At 45.2% G+C, this 16,586-nt stretch overlaps 1 protein-coding gene and 1 pseudogene across 1 annotated transcript; both read right to left on the reverse strand.

The window, feature by feature from the left end:
- Positions 1-2,298: 2,298 nt before the first annotated feature.
- LOC103291526 (F-box only protein 48) lies at positions 2,299-8,345 on the reverse strand. Its single transcript, XM_054728002.1, is given in 4 exon segments — positions 2,299-4,196; positions 4,704-4,920; positions 4,922-5,043; positions 8,289-8,345. Coding segments are annotated over 3 exon segments (486 nt in total). The 5' UTR covers positions 5,008-5,043; positions 8,289-8,345; the 3' UTR covers positions 2,299-4,013.
- A 4,450-nt stretch (positions 8,346-12,795) lies between these two features.
- Positions 12,796-16,173, reverse strand: LOC129151926 (F-box only protein 48-like; annotated as a pseudogene).
- Positions 16,174-16,586: the final 413 nt, after the last annotated feature.

Below are 16,586 nucleotides of genomic sequence, written 5' to 3' on the forward strand. Positions count from 1 at the left end.
TGGATCCTGAATTGAAAAAAAAAAATCTATAAAATCTATTTTGGGGGGCCATTGGGGAAATTTAGGTATGGATTGTAAATGAGATATTATTGAATTAATATAAAATTTTAGATGTGATAATGATATTATATACAGGAGAGTATACTTATTCTTAGAAGATGCATGCTGAAATATTTAGGGATAAAGTATCATCACATCTTCATCTTATTTTTTTTTTTAAATTTCTTTATTGATTAAGGTGTCACATATTTGTCCTCATCCCCCCATTCCCATCCCACACCCCTCCCCACGAATGCCCCAACACCCTGTTGAACTTAACCGTTGGATAGGCTCATATGCATGCACACAAGTCCTTTGGTTGATCTCTCCCCCCTCCTCCCAACCTCCCCTATCCTTCCTCTGAGGCCCGATAGTCCGATCGATGCCTCCTTGTTTCTGGTTCTGTTCTTGTTCCTCAGTCTATGTTGTTCATCATTTCCCCTAGATGAGCGAGATCATATGTCACTAGATATATACTTATAAGAACTGAATGTGAGACGAGCAATAATAGTTATGCTGACAGGCAAATGAATCAGTCTGTAGTGAGTTTCTTTCTGGACCAACAGTTCTTTTGAGACCCAATTTCAATGTCCACCAGTTCCTTATGTGTACATGTCAGCACTGACCCCTCAGCTCTGGATGGTGGACAAATGGTGGTAACGGAGGTCCGACTCCCTCTGGTTTGGTCTCGGCCGGACCCAGGGGCACGGCTTCACCCGGACTAAGGGGCACGTGGCCTCACCCAGACCCAAGGGGCGCGTGGCCTCACCCGGGCCCGGGACCCAGCCTCACCCGGATGGATCCAGGGGCACACGGCCTCACCCGGACACAGGATCCGGCTTCACCCGTACCCAGGGGCACAAGGCCTCACCCGGACCCAGGAGCACATGGCCTCACCCGGGCCCAGGAACCCAGCCTCATCCGGGTCCAGTGGCGCGTGGCCATACCCGGGTCCAGGGGCGCGTGGCCTCACCCGGACCCAGGGGCGCGTGGCCTCTCCCAGACCCAGGGTCGTGTGGCCTAACCAGGACCTAGGTGCGCGAGGCCTCACCCGGATCCAGGGACACATGGCCTCACCCAGACCCAGGGGCGCGTGGCCTCTCCCAGACCCAGGGGTGCGTGGCCTCACCCGGACCCAGCCTCACCTGGATTCTTCATCTTATTTTCAAATACTTCAGCAAAATTAATAATAAAACCAATGTGGAAATGTTAACAACTGGTATATCTAGGTAAAGGGTATACATAAAAGTTTTTGTCACATAATTATACTTTTCTGCAGGTTTTAAATTTTTAAAAATAAAGAGTTGGAGGAACATTCTTGGCTCTTCCATTTGAGTTGCTCATTCTCAGATAAGTTTTTAATTCATTCAATACAAATTTATTTAGCACCTACTGTTACATACTCTTATAGGTTACTGGGGAGTGGTAATGAACTAGAGAGATCTTTTGCTAACCTGTTTCCTCATTCATAAGTAGAGATACAGTAATAGCACCCCCCACATAAGCTAATGCTTATTGTGGAGTAGACACTCAATAAATGTTAACTATTATAATTCAACTTTGTCTATTGTTGACCTACTTCCATCCATTTGACCTTTGGTCTTTCAACTGTACTCTAAATAAAAAGGCATGATCCTCCATCTTATGTATTATTCTTATTTTGTTAATATTATTATGCATTTGAATTTTTGGAGAGAAGGTATTATGTTAAGTCAAAACAAAGATAAAGTAGTTAGGGGTTATATTTTTCAAATTAGGCTTGTATATATGTGACTATTCTAAGGTTTAAAGTTTATATTCATATAGATTTTATTGATGATTATGTCCTGGTCTAAGATTGGGTTATAAACTGGAATCAATTAAAAAAGTGTTTCTAAATTTTAAAAAAGTAGATATTGAACTGATTAAATATTAAAAAACACTGGAAATTCCAATAATCTTGTCTCTTTTACAAACTGTGTATATTTAACATGTTATTTTTTTTCTATATAAGGAGTAAGAGCACTCCTCCCACATTACTCCACCCACTCATGTTTTCAAATGCGAATGGCTTGGTCTGATAAACATACACTTCATTCTAAGCCCATACCATAAAATTTATCTTTGAGTTCCAAAACTTCCCTTTCAGTGTAGACTGAGATCATAGCTCATAACTTATTACACCAAGAATTACTTAAATGCAATAATACTACAAAAACCAAAAACTTAAAATTGATAGGAATGACCCAATAATTAAAAGTAGTAAGTGATACATTTGGGTGAAGTGTATTTTCAAGTATTTATTTAAAAAAATAAAACAATATTTCTACTTTCTGATTTTTCTCTTACAACTTTTGAGCATACCAATACAATTATTCATATATTAGCATTAATATCAAGCATATCATATATCTTATGAGTTTTACATTGCATTTCAGTACTTGTCTACTAACAATATAGTAAATTGTTTTTATTATATATTTTGGGTAGAATTAAAATAAATAACACACAAATAATTTAATATTTTTTATGGAATACCTACTATGTTCCAGACTTTGGGAACACAAAAATAAATAAATGGTCCCTGCCATCAAAAATCTCACAGTTTAAAGGGGGAGACAGACAGATAAACACAAATTTAATGTGGTGTGGCAGCTTTGAGAATGGCATGCACAAAGATCTATGGGGAACCTTCAGAGGGCCACTTAATCCAGAATGGTAGTAGAAGTTAGGGATGGTTTCCGGATCGAGATGGTAAGTTTTACAAAAGAGGTTGCCAAGAATTGAATGCGGCGGGGGTGGGGTGGGGGTGGGGGGATAGGAAGAACAATCCTAAGGAGGGGATTGCCAAATAGTCTTAAGAGATTGGACGGCCTGATCTTTAAGGCCCCTTCCAACTCTAAGAAGATCATAAGAGACAAGCAATCATCCCCTGCTTGATTCAAGAAAGAGAATTTGTAGAGAATGAGGGATATTTCTGATATTTGCCTATTTGTTAAAGACTGGTTTCCTGGATCCCTATTTTTCATGCTATAGAGTACAGTGTAAGAAGAAAACGCCACCCTAACTAAAATGTTTTGTAGACACCTACGATGGTGCTGGCCACAGATTCAGAATGAACAATCTGGTAGAGTGTATACTTGGCACCTACTTTTAAGAAAAAGAGAACAAACACTAAATTAAAGCTATAAACGTTAACAAAGTCAGGTATTTAGGGTTCTCTGAAACAATATAGATTTTTTTAAATGTAGAGAAAACAAAAAAGGAGCTGTCCTTTGTCTTGGTTATCTATGAGTAAAACACTAGATGGTGCTATAAGATGGGCAGAAAGAGAGGTTTGCTAGGAAAAATAGAATGGCAGTTCTGATGGTAGTTAAGTATTCTGAATATTTTCCATAAAATTTCAGTCTCTGAGAGTAAGTTTTAGCCCCATGGTCAGATTAATTTAAAACTAAACAACAAACTTAGCACATTTTATAATGGTTTCAATGTTTAACAGTTCAATCTGATTTCACTGAAATGGAAAACTTAAAGTTATTGAAATATACATTTACTGTACATTTAAACATATTGCAATTAATTTAATTTAGGTTATCTTCCCATAAGCCTAGTTATAACTATTTAATGATCTCCAAGACAGCTTCTTCAAATGGTTTCCTGAATTTTTGAATTATCATTAATCAGAAAATGCCAAACTCTCTTCTCATTCAAGTACCACAATATACTAACATAAATACATGAAACAATACATTTTGGAATTACTCTACTGGTACATTATTTCTTATATAAAAAACATTTCATGATTTTTTCACGTTACATTAAAACCAGAAAAATATTTTTTACTAAAGTGCCAAGTAAAAACAAAGCTTTTCTTTTACAAAATTTTCTACTTTTAAACATTCAAATTTTTAAAAGGTGAACAACAACAACAAAATGAGTGGATAAAGATATACCTTTTGCAACCTAAGAGTCATTTTAGGTTTAAATTCTCACAGTTATGAGATCTGTTTGTGATTTGGTCTTTTCAATTCTGCTTCTAGAATTTCCCCCCAGGTTTCAGCATCCATAGGGCACATGATTGTTTCTGGTAGGCTAATAGGAGAACATATGTTGCTGTATCTGCCACTTAGCCATCCAAGTTTCACTTGACTCTTCTTGTAATTCCTCAGTAGTATGTCCTGAAAGAGGTAAACCAGCATCATCACAGAAGGTAGTAGGTTGCTGCCTGGTGAGTTGAATTTGTTTGAAACCAGAGAAGCTGATTGACAGGGCTGAAAAGAAGATTAAGTTTTTACATTGATATACACATATACTACTAAATGTGTGTGTGTGTGTGTGTGTGTGTGTGTGTGTGTGTATAGATATATATGTATATGTGTATATATATAAATATAGTATGAACCATGGAGTTTGCTGTGTTTTGGATAATGTGAAGTTAAAAGAAGTAGTCACTTTCCTTCTGATTAACAGAGGAAAATGCCCAAACATTGAAGGATGGATGGGAGACAGTGTGGTTTGCAGGCAAAAAATAATAATTCAACTTTAAGTTCAAAAGTCAACACACTCTGTATGTCTGTATGTCATTCTCTATATGAAATCTTACCTCATGCAAGCAGAAAGTAAAGTTTGGTTCAAATCTATCACCATATACCTAAGAATACTGAGATGACAAAAATTACACTTACCCTCCAGGAATAACCGCTTTTTCGATCATCATCTACTTCTCTTTTGCAGACAGCTCGTACAGCCAAACAATGAGGTTTCCATAAGAAGTCATGGTTTCTTATTGTGGCAAACCAGCTCACGCATGTCATTGAAGCCCTGCACAAACTCTGAACGTCCAGATGACTGAAAATGTGTAAAGCAACTTCTTGAGGCAGCCATTTAAAGAAGTGATTTTGATTCATTTTTTTCCTTCTCAGTATCCACAGAGTTCAAGTCTATATCAGAAACTCTTGAATTATGGTTCCTCTTGGAGTTATTCTGCATAGCTTGCTGTTTTAGTTAGTTATCCGCATAGGTAACCTAAAAGTCAGAGCTTAAACTTATTCAGTCTCTTCAGATCAGACTACGGGTCCCACTGTGAGCCAGGTAACTTTTCGGGCATGATTTTAAAAACTTTAACTTTCTTGACTTGAGCCTTTCAATCTGTATCAATGGGCCAATAATGCTCTTCACATGTATGTTCTTGCTAGGATTAACAGGGATAACGTGTGAATCATCTAGCCTCACATCTGAATTGCATGTTGGAGACACTCAACAAATGTTACTTCTCTTCTTCTTTTTAATATTGTTAGTAAATGGGTTTGCTAGTAAACATTTGTCTTTTTGCTTGCTCCCTAAGAACATTATCTAAAAAAAAAAAAAAAAGACGATGATTTATTGAATTTAGTAGAAATGCCTATTGTGAGAACACATTCCAACTATTTATTGAAAATACCTTTAAAAATGTGTAGGACTCAATTCTATTAAGCTCCTGAATACTCATTGTCTGTGGGAACTGATGCCTTGTCATTAAGTTCTTCATCTACATTTTACAACCTAATCATAAACCTGATGGACATTTAGTAGTTTATATAAGAACTAGTGACCTGGTGCACAAAATTCGTGCACATTAAAAGGGGATTAATTAGAGGAAATAATTTAATATTGCTATTTGCCCTTTCTCTATAATAGAAGTGTCAGAGGTGAAAGAAAATTAGTAAAATGTATATGAAAACCTTCCTCCTGTCAGAGTCTGGGGCACACCATGGGACCTAGAGTCAAGTCCCCACCCACCCACATGCACCTCAAAATCGTGTGAGACTCAGACCTGGCTGGCTGCCCCCCCTCCCCCAATGGGCTAGATCCCGACCCAGCCAGTCCCACCCTTGTCAAGCCCTGCTGGGCAGGAGGCATAGCCTCAGGTCCCCTGGCCCAGCGCCAGGATGGGGTGTGTGGCTTGAGGTCCTCCTGCCAGGTGGGGGACACGGCCTGAGGTCCCCTGTCAAGCCCTGCTGGGTGGGAGGCATGGTCTGAGGTCCCCTGTCAAGCCCCACAAGGTGTATGGGGGTGCAGCCTCTAGTCCCACGGCCCAGCATGGAGAGGGGGCCACAGCCTCAGGTCCCCTGTCAAGCCCTGCTGGGCAGGGGCACGGCCTGAGTCCTGCCAACCCAGCACTGGGGGTGCACCTTTAGGTCCCCCATCAAGCCCCTCTGGGTGGGGGGCATGGCCTGAGGTCTCCTGTCAAGTCCAGCCAGGCAGGGGAGCACAGCCTAGGTCCCCTGGCCTGGTGCTGGGGCAGGGGGCGTGGCCTGAGGTCCCCTGTCAAGCCACCCCAGGCTGGGGGTGTGGTCTGAGGTCCCCCGGCCAAGTGCCAGGGTGGGGGGTGCAGCCTGAAGTCCCCTGTCAAACCCCACCTGGTGGGGGACATGGCCTGAGGTCCCCCAGCCTGGCGCTGGGGCGGGGTGAGCAGCCTGAGGTCCCCTGTCAAGCCCTGCTGGGTGAGGGATGCGGCCTGAGATGCCCTGTCAAGCCCCATGGGGGTGGGGGAGGGCATAGCCTCAGGTCCCTGCTGATTGCTCTTTAAGGCTCCTTATGGGAACTTGGCCTCAGCTGTGGGTGCAGCCATCTTTGTGACAGAGTGATGGTCAATTAGCATATTCCCTCTTTATTAGATAGGATTGCTTATCAACTTGTACCTAACGGGTAGGTGCTCACATTGGACACACATTCTATCTGAAATGGATAAGAGGTTGAGGTCAGGGTTACAATGACACAAAGTCTCAAATATTCAATTCCATGATAAGATGAGTGTTTTAGAAACGGCCCCTTGAAGCTATCCTACTTGCACAATTAATTATGAACCAAAGATAATAGTCACTGAGGCTATCAAGCACCAGTGACTAAGCACTATAATGCTTATTATTGTGTTAGGTATAGCATGTAACTAATGATTGTGGTGGTGAACTCACAAACCAATATACAGATGATATATTATAGAATTGTACCTCTGGAACCTATATAATTTTATTGACCAATGCCACCCCAATAAAGTCAATAAAATATTGAAAATAAATAAATAAATATACAAAAACGAATCTTGTACTTTTATTTCTATTAATTAATATATTGAAAGTGTTCTGTATAAATGTGAATATAAGTTAAACTAATGCATACAGGGTTTTTTTTCCTAACTGAAAAAAAAAAGTCCAGTTTCAGCTAATTTACCTGAGGTGCATGGTGCAGGCTTCCGAAATCAGTTGAAAGCATGGAGCTATTTTTGCATATGAAGATAGCTTATACTTACTTACAATTAGTTTACTTCACTTCCTTGTATAGTAGGGATTGATGGTGTTGGAGGAGAGGTTTGAGATACAGCTAAACATTTCTTTAACTTAGCTCCTGACAATTCCCTTTCCAAATGAGCTACTCACCTACATGTTCTGGACGTACCAAGGCCACAGTTGCTCCCGTCCAGGTGGTTGTTTATAATCCAAAGGAATACTGGTGGTGAGAATTTTAAGGCCTGTATTCAACAAAGGACTTCCTCCTCTTGAGGGTTTGGGGAAGTAAAAAAGCCAAGTGGTAAAAACAAGTTTTATGAGTCATCCCCAAGTTTTTGCCATGCACCCCCCCCCCCCCCCGCCCCATCATCAATACAAACCAAAGCCAAACTACCATATTCTTGAAAAGAATCTCATATGAGGAGAACGTTACTATTTGTTACCAGTTCCAGGATCTCACTGGGGAATGAAATGCGCCTTCTCATTAGTTACTCCACAAGAGGCAGAAGAAGGCTTTTGAATTTAACAGTCGGGGGGTACCTTGGTGAGGTTCCTAAAATCACACTAGACATATTTCTTCTGAGTCCAGTTTTGCCTGGATGCCTGGAAAACTATCCCCTTTCGGCCTCTTCTTTAAGAACCAACCTGTCGAGTCACCTCTTGAGTTAGGGAAGGGCTCACTCCCTTTCAGATGTCACTCGGAGGGAGATGGATCCGGAGACAGGACAGACGTAGCCGAGGGCGCCTCCCGGCTCTCGGGGAGCCCCCAACCTGTCCAGACCCCGCAAGTTGGAAGAAATGACCCCGCGTCCCATCTGAGCCACCCTTCTTGCGTGCCACTCGCAGGCTGCAGCTGACAGCTCAAAGAACACAGTTGACAACAACAACTCTGAGCACCGGCTGTCACTTCAGCTCTGCCCTCAGAGCGGAGGCAGCGCTGGCGCAGGGGCCGCGCCCAGGAGACAGCCGGCCAGACGCCGGCTGGAAGGGAAGGGATGACCTTACCTGCTGGAAGGTGCCCGCTTCTCTGGCCATTTGAATCCTCAGCCCACTGAATTCCATTCCCGAGTCCCCCTGGTCCCGCCCACTCTAGCCCCGCCTTGCTGACTCTGATTTCGCGTTGGCGTAGAGAGGAGCGCGCATTGCCTTTTGGGATCGGTAGTTTTACTAGGGCATCATCCGCTGGACCAGGCAGGAGAGGGACGGCGCTATGGACTACAAGGTCCGGCATCCTCCTAGCTAGATGGGCGGTGGGAGGGAGAAGGGGGCGGGCTCCCGGGGGTTTTAAACGGTAGTTGGAGTAGAGGGGACGGGGGAATCCCCGATTGCGTCACTGGTTGGAGTGGAGAGGCGGGATTCGGGACTCCTCGTTGGGGCCCCAGCTGCTGGAGAACTTGACACGCCCCGGCCAATTTCAGCTCCCGCCCCGTGTTTTTCCGGGGGGCCTGTCCAGGCTCCGCGCGTGTTCCTGGGAGGCGGAAACGGCTGCGGGGACCGTCTCCTTGCGGAGGGGCCTGATCCTCGCCGCCATGTCCGGGGGCTTTGAGCTGCAGCCGCGGGAAGGCGGCCCCCGGGTGGCCCTGGCGCCCGGGGAGACGGTGATCGGCCGCGGGCCGCTGCTGGGAGTAAGTGTGGCGAGGGCTCGGCCGGACCCCAGAGCCGTACAGGGAACGTTCTCGCTTCTGAGGCCCTTGCCCGGTCCTGAACCACGCCGGCCACGTCTGGATTTTAAAAGTTTGGGGGCAGCACGTTTTTCACTCAACTTGAATCAACTCACACACGTTCCTCTTATGTTGCCTTTAAAAAGCACCCAGTTGTGTTATCATCATTATAATCTTATCCGGTGGTCGGCAAACTGTGGCCCTGGGTCCAAGTCCAGCCTGTTTTGGTATGGGCCTGCGTCCTAAAAAAATTAGTTTGCCAACCACTGAATTTATCTTTTAAGTTTTTGGCCTCTTTTTGTGACTAATGGCCTCACTTTTATGGTGATAGTCTTTCAGTACCTAACCCTTATGGGGTGTGTAGTGGTCCGGGCATACCAAGTTCTTTAATTCTTTAAAACCCATGTGAGTTAGGTGCTCTTATTATCCTTATTAGTAGTCCCTTGCAGGAGGATTCCTGCTGGCTCTCCCCTGCCCCTCCTGCTTGCCTCCCTTCTCCCCACCTCCCTGCTTGCTGTCCTTCTCACAGCCCCCCCTGCTTGCCTCCCTTCTCCCCGCCCCACCTGCTTGCCTCCCTTCACCCCCCCCCCCTGCTTGCCTCCCTTCTCCCCACCCCGCCTGCTTGCCTCCCTTCTCCCCCAGGCCCCACTGCTTGCCTCCCTTCTCCCCCCCCCCCCCCGCTTGCCTCTCTTTTCCCCCACCTGCTTGCCTCCCTTTTCCCCCGCCTGCTTCCCTCCCTTCTCCCCCACCTGCTTGCCTCCCTTCTCCCCCACCCGCCTGCTTGCCTCCCTTCTCCCCCACCTGCTTGCCTCACTTCTCCCCTGGCCCCGCCTGCTTGCCTCCCTTCTCCCCCGCCTGCTTGCCTCCCTTCTCCCCCAGCCCCGCCTGCTTGTCTCCATTCTCCGCCGGCCCCGCCTGCTTGCTTCTCCACAGCTTAGCTCCCTTCTGCAGGCTTGGCTTCTTCCTACCTGTCTTGATATGCAAATTAACCACCATCTTAGTTGGGTTAATTTGCATACTCACCCTGATTGGCGGGTGGGCGTGGCCTAGGCACAGCGAAGGTCCACCCTACCCCAGACCTTCACCACCCTATTGTCTGTGTCCATGGGTTATGCATATATGCATACAAGGTCTTTGGGTGATTACCTCCCACTCATACACACTCCCTCGCCTTCCCTCTGAGATTCTGCACTCTATTCCACGCTTCCATGTCACTGGATCCACTCTGTTCATTAGTTTATTTTGTTACTAAGACTCCACATATGAGTGAGAACATGTGATACTTGGCTTTCTCTAACTTATTTCACATAGCATGGTACTCCCCAGGTCCCTCCATGCCGTCTCAAAGGGTAAGAGATTCTTTTTTATTGCAGCATAGTATTCCATGGTATAAATGTACCATAGCTTTTTTATCCACTCATCTACTGATGGGCACTTGGGCTGTTTCCAGATCTTAGCTATTGTAAATTGTGCTGCTATGAACACAATTTTAAATATATTTTTATGGATTTCAGAGGGGAGAGAGAAAGTTAGAAATATCAATGATGAGAATCATTGATCAGCTGCCACCTGCACCCCCATCCCCCACTGGGGATTGAGCCTGAAACCCAGGCATTTGCCCTTGACTGGAATCAAACCAAGACCCAAGGGGTGCATACATGTGGTGAGTTGGCACGGCCATGGCATACTGAGCGCGAGGGCGCCTTATGTGCCACACCAGCTCAGCCAGGTTCAGTGACCCCGAGAGGGGCCGGTGAAGGATTGAGAAAAGACACACAAGAGAATGAAAGCTGGGTCTGGGTGGGACGCTGCTTCTCTGAGGGAGAGACAGTGCCACGGACTGCAAGCCGTGTCTATATTTTATAGGCAGATGCCACGAGGCAAAGTAAGGGTGTGGTCAAGATGTTTACAACATTCTCATGGGTTTCAATCCTACTCAATTACATGCACCTGAACTCTATCAAGCCCACATCACTCAGGCAAGTGGGGCCACGTGTTCGGACCATAGGTTCAAGCTTACAACTATAGCTGTTGGCTATAATTGTGCTGGGAGGGCTCTGCCCTCCAAGCTGGGACTTGCACGTGGCCATGAGAGGACTATGCCCTCTCATTAGTCCAAGGCTTGAACCTGTCCATACTCTGTAGCCGCTCTCCACACATACATTCTTTCTCATTGGTATTTTGGTGTTTTTAGGATATATTCATAGATGTGGGATCATTGGGTCAAATGGAAATTGCATATTTAATTTTTTGAGGAAACTCCATAGTGTTTTCCATTATGGCTGCACCACTCTGCATTACCACCAGTGTACTAGGCTGGGGGCAATTGCTTCTGCCTGGAGGCTAATCGTTATTCTCAGTCTCTTAATGGGCCTCAGAAACTCCACACCTTGGGACAAGGTGTTTTCCAATATGGTGGATCTACTGTCTTCCCACTCACCCCCAGGCAAGATCCCTGGATTTCAATTGTCTGCATGAGAAAGATGTCCTCTGCAGCATGAGGGAATGACTCAGCACAGGAAACTGAGGTGTCTGCCTTCTGAGCTCTAACCCTAGAGGCCCCAACCCTGGATTTTGCTGACACAGCTCCAGTCCACTCTGCCCTCCTCTGCTGGAGCACAAGGTAAGTGGCTACACATGGAATTTTGTGAGTTGGCCCTGTATGAGGGTGCAGACAGCAACCCTGCTGCTTGTCACAGCCGGATATTATGTGGACACCTTTCTCATTTCCGGTGCTCTCTGCTGGCGGGCCCAGCTTGGGGATTAGACCCCAGAATTCTCAGTGGAAACCCCACAGATGAAATATCTCTTCAGCTGGTGTCTGTGGGAGTCCTTCCTACCAGTATCTATGCAGTCTCCACTTTCCGTCCTTGGTTATCAGGGTTCTCTCCAGCTAGTCTTCAGTTGATTATTCAAGATGTTCTTTTATTTTAGTTACTAGAGGCCCGGTACACGAAATTCATGGATGGAAGGTAGGTGTCTCTCAGCCCAGCCTGCACCCTCTCCAATCTGAGATCCCTCAAGGGATGTCCGACTGCCCGTTTCGGCCAGATCCTACCGGGATAGGGCCTAAATGGGCAGTCAGACATCCCTCTCACAATCCAGGACTGCTGGCTCCCAACTGCTCACGTGCCTGCCTTCCTGATTGCCCCTAACCGCTTCTGCCTGCCAGCCTGATCAGCCCCTAACCACTCCCCTGTCAGCCTGATTGATGCCTAACTGCTGCCCTAACAGCCTGTTTGCCCACCCCTGCAGGCCTGGTCACCCCTCACTGCCCTCCCCTGCAGGCTTGATCGCCCCCAACTGCCCTACCTTGCAGGCCTGGTCCCTCCCAACTGCCCTCCCCTGCTGGCCATCTTGTGTCCACATGGGGTCAGTCATCTTTGACCACATGGGGGCAGCCATCTTGTGTTGGAGTGACGGTCAATTTGCATATTATTCTTTTATTAGATAGTAGGATCAGATAGGATAGAGGCCTGGTACACAGGTAGGGGCTGACTGGTTTGCCCTGAAGGGCGTCCCAGATCAGGGTGGGGGTTCCATTGGGGCATGGTGCGGCCTGGGTGAGGGGCCTGTGGTGATTTGCAGCCTGGCCATGCCCCTTGGCAACCCAAGTGGAGGCCCAGGGATCTGGGATTTATTTATCTTCTATAAAACTTTGTAGCCTTAAGTGTAGGCCAAGGCTGTCCAGAGCAGGAGGAAAACTTGGCTTCCTCCATTGCCGGGGAAACCCAAGCCTCCTGTTCTCTCTGTGGTTGCAGCCATCTTGGTTGGGTTAATTTGCACACTCACTCCTGATTGGCTGTGGGCATGGCTTGTGGGTATAGCAGAGGCATGGTCAATTTGCATATTACTCTTTTATTAGATAGGATTATTACAGTTTGGACCTGGGAGTGTAGCATCCAATTTCTCTGCTGTCATTTTTAATCTCTCATCTATTCAGTTCTGCTTCTAGAATTTCCCCCCAGGTTTCTGCATCCATTGGGCACATGGTTGTTTCTGATAGGAGAGTAGGCAAATCTATGTTGCTGAATCTGCCACTTAGCCATCCAAGTTTCACTTGACTCTTCTTGTAATTCCTCAGTAGTGTGTCCTGAAAGAGGTAAACCAGCATCATCACAGAAGGTAGTAGGTTGCTGCCTGGTGAGTTGAGTTTGTTTGAAACCAGAGAAGCTGATTGACAGGGCTGAAAAGAAGATTAAGTTTTTACATTGATATACTACTAAATGTGTGTGTGTGTGTGTGTGTGTGTGTGTGTGTGTGTATATATATATATATATATATATATATATATATATATAGTGTGAACCATGGAGTTTGCTGTGTTTTGGATAATGTGAAGTTAAAAGAAGTAGTCACTTTCCTTCTGGTTAACAAAGGAAAATGCCCAAATTTAAGATTGAAAAAATGTTGAAGGATGGATGGGAGACAGTGTGGTTTGCAGGCAAGGAATAATAATTCAACTTTAAGTTCAAAAGTCAACACATTCTGTATGTCTATATGTCATTCTCTATATGAAATCTTACCTCATCCACGCAGGAAGTAGAGTTTGGTTCAAATCTACCACCATATACTTAAGAATACTGAGATCACAAAAATTACATTTACCCTCCAGGAATAACCGCTTTTTTGATCATCATCTACTTCTCTTTCGCACACAGCTCGTATAGCCACGCAATGAGGTTTCCATAAGAAGTTATTGTTTCTTATTGTGTCATTCCAGCTCATGCATGTCATTGAAGCCCTGCACAAACTCTGAATGTCCAGCTGACGGAAAATGCGTTGAGTCATTTCTTGAGGCAGCCATTCAACAAAGTTATTTTGATTCATTTTTTTTTTCCTTCTCAGTATCCACAGAGTTCAAGTCTATATCAGAAACTCTTGAATTATGGTTCCTCTTGGAGTTATTCTGCAATAGCTTGCTGTTTTAGTTAATTACCTGCATAGGTAACCTAAAAGTCAAAGTTTAAAGTTAGTCTCTTCAAATCAGACTATGGGTCCAACTGTGAGCCAGGTAACTTTTGGGGCATGATTTTAAAAATTTTAACTTTCATGCCTTGAGCTTTTCAATCTGTAAAATGGGGCCAATAATACTCCTCACATGTATGTTCTTGCTAGGAATAACAGGGATAACGTGTGAATCATCTAGCCTCACTTCTGAATTGCACATTGGAGATACTGGACAAATGTTACTTCTCTCCTTCTTTTTAATATTGTTAGTAAATGGGTTTGTTAGTAAACATCTGTCTTTCTGCTTGCTCCCAAAGAACATTGTCTTAGAAAAAAGAAGCGATTCTTCACAGATTATGATTTATTGAGTTTAGTAGAAATGTCTATTGTGAGAACACATTCCAACTATTTATTGAAAGTACCTTTAAAAATATGTGGGATTCAATTCTGTTAAGCTCCTGAATACTCATTGTCTGTGGGAACTGATGCCTTGTCATTTAGGTCTTCACCTACAATTTGCAACTTAATCATAAACCTGATGGACATTTTTGATTTATATGAGAATTGTTTATCAACTTGTACCTAGGTAGGTGCTCACATTTGACACAAATACTATCTGAGATGGATAAGAGGTTGAAGTCAGGGTTACAATGACACAAAGTCTCAAATCTTCAATTCCATGATAAGATGAGTGTTTTAGAAATGGCCCCTTGAAGCTATCCTACTTGCACAATTAATTATGAACCGAAGATAATAGTCACTGAGGCTATCAAGCACCAGTGCCTAAGCACCATAATGTTTATTGTTCTGTTATTTATAACATGTAACTAATGATTGCGGTGGTGAACTCACAAACCAATATACAAATGATATATTTTAGAATTGTACCCCTGAAACCTATATAACTTTATTGACCAATGTCACCCAAATACCGTAAATTCAATAAAATGTTAAAAATAAGTAAACAGAAAACTAATCTTGTACCATTACTTGTACCACCAATTACTCTATTGAAAGTGTTTTGTATAAATGTAATTATAAGTTAAAATAATGAATAAAGGTTTATTTCCTAACTGAAAAAAAAGTCCATTTTCAGCTAATTTACCTGAGGCGTATGGTGTAGGCTTCCAAAATCAGTTGAAAGAATGAGCTATTTTTGCATAGAAAGACAGCTTATACTTACTTAAAATTGGTTTATTTCATTTAGCACCTCCTTCTATAATAGAGAGTGATGGTGAGTTTAAGATACAGCTTAATACTTCTTTTAAATTAGCTCATGACAATTCCCCTTTCTAGATGAGCTACTCACCTATATGTTCTGGACTTACCAAGGCCACAGTTGCTCCCGTTCAATAGGTTGTTTATAATCCTAAGTACCTATGGTGGTGAGAATTTTAAGGCCTGTATTCATGCAACAGAGGACTTCCTCTTGAGATTTTGGGTAAGTAAACAAATCCAAAGTTTTATGAGTCATCCCCAAGTTGTTGCCATGCAACCATTCCTCCCAGCCCCTCCCCCCTTCCCCCCCCCATCATCAATACACACCAAAGCCAAACTACCATATTCTTGAAAAGAATCTCATATGAGGAGAACATTGCTATTTCTTACCAGTTCCAGGATCTCACTGGGGAATAAAATGCGCCTTCTCATTAGTTACTCCACAAGAGGCAGAAGAAGGCTTTTGAATTTAACAGTCTGGGGGGTACTTTGGTGAGTTTCCTAAAATCCCACTAGACATATTTCTTCTGAGTCCAGTTTTGCCTGGATGCCTGGAAAACTATCCCCTTTCGGCCTCTTCTTTAAGAACCAACCTGTCGAATCACCTCTCGAGTTAGGGAAGGGCTCGCCCCCTTTCAGATGTCACTCGGAGGGAGATGGATCCGGAGACAGGACAGACATAGCCGCGGGCGCCTCCGGCTCTCGGGGAGCCCCCAACCTGTCCAGACCCCGCAAGTTGGAAGAAATGACCCCGCGTCCCATCTGAGCCACCCTTCTTGCGTGCCACTCGCAGGCTGCAGCTGACAGCTCAAAGAACACAGGTGACAATAACTGAGCACCTGCTGTCACTTCAGTTCTGCGCAGGGGCCGCGCCCCCGAGACAGCCGGCAGGACGCTGGCTAACAGGGAAGGGATGACCTTACCTGCTGGAAGGCTCCAGCTTCTCTGGCGATTTGAATCCTCCGCCCACTGAATCCCATTCCCCAGTCCCCCTGGCCCCGCCCACTGTAGCCCCGCCTTGCTGACTGTGATTTCGCGTTGGCGTGGAGAGGAGCGCGCATTGCCTTTTGGGATCGGTAGTTTTACTAGGGCATCAGCCGCGGGGCCAGGCAGGAGAAGGACGGCGGGAGGGACTACAAGGTCCGGCGTCCTCCTAGACAGATGGGCGGTGGGAGGGGGAAGCGGACCAGCTCCCGGGGGTTTTAAACAGGAGGAGCTCGGGCGTAGCGGGAATCCTCAATTGCGTCCTTGGTCGGAATGGAAAGGCGGGACTCTGGAGGCGGCACCCGGGCGCCAGCTGCTGGAGAACTTGACATGCCCCGGCCAATTTCAGCTCCCGCCCCGCGTTTTTTCCGGGGGGCCTGTCCAGGCTCCGCGCGTGTTCCTGGGAGGCGGAAACGGCTGCGGGGACCGTCTCCTTGCGGAGGGGCCTGATCCTCGCCGCCATGTCCGGGGGCTTTGAGCTGCAGCCGCG

Source organism: Eptesicus fuscus, chromosome 16, assembly GCF_027574615.1.
Source record: "Eptesicus fuscus isolate TK198812 chromosome 16, DD_ASM_mEF_20220401, whole genome shotgun sequence".
NCBI classification, from domain to species: Eukaryota; Metazoa; Chordata; class Mammalia; order Chiroptera; family Vespertilionidae; genus Eptesicus; species Eptesicus fuscus.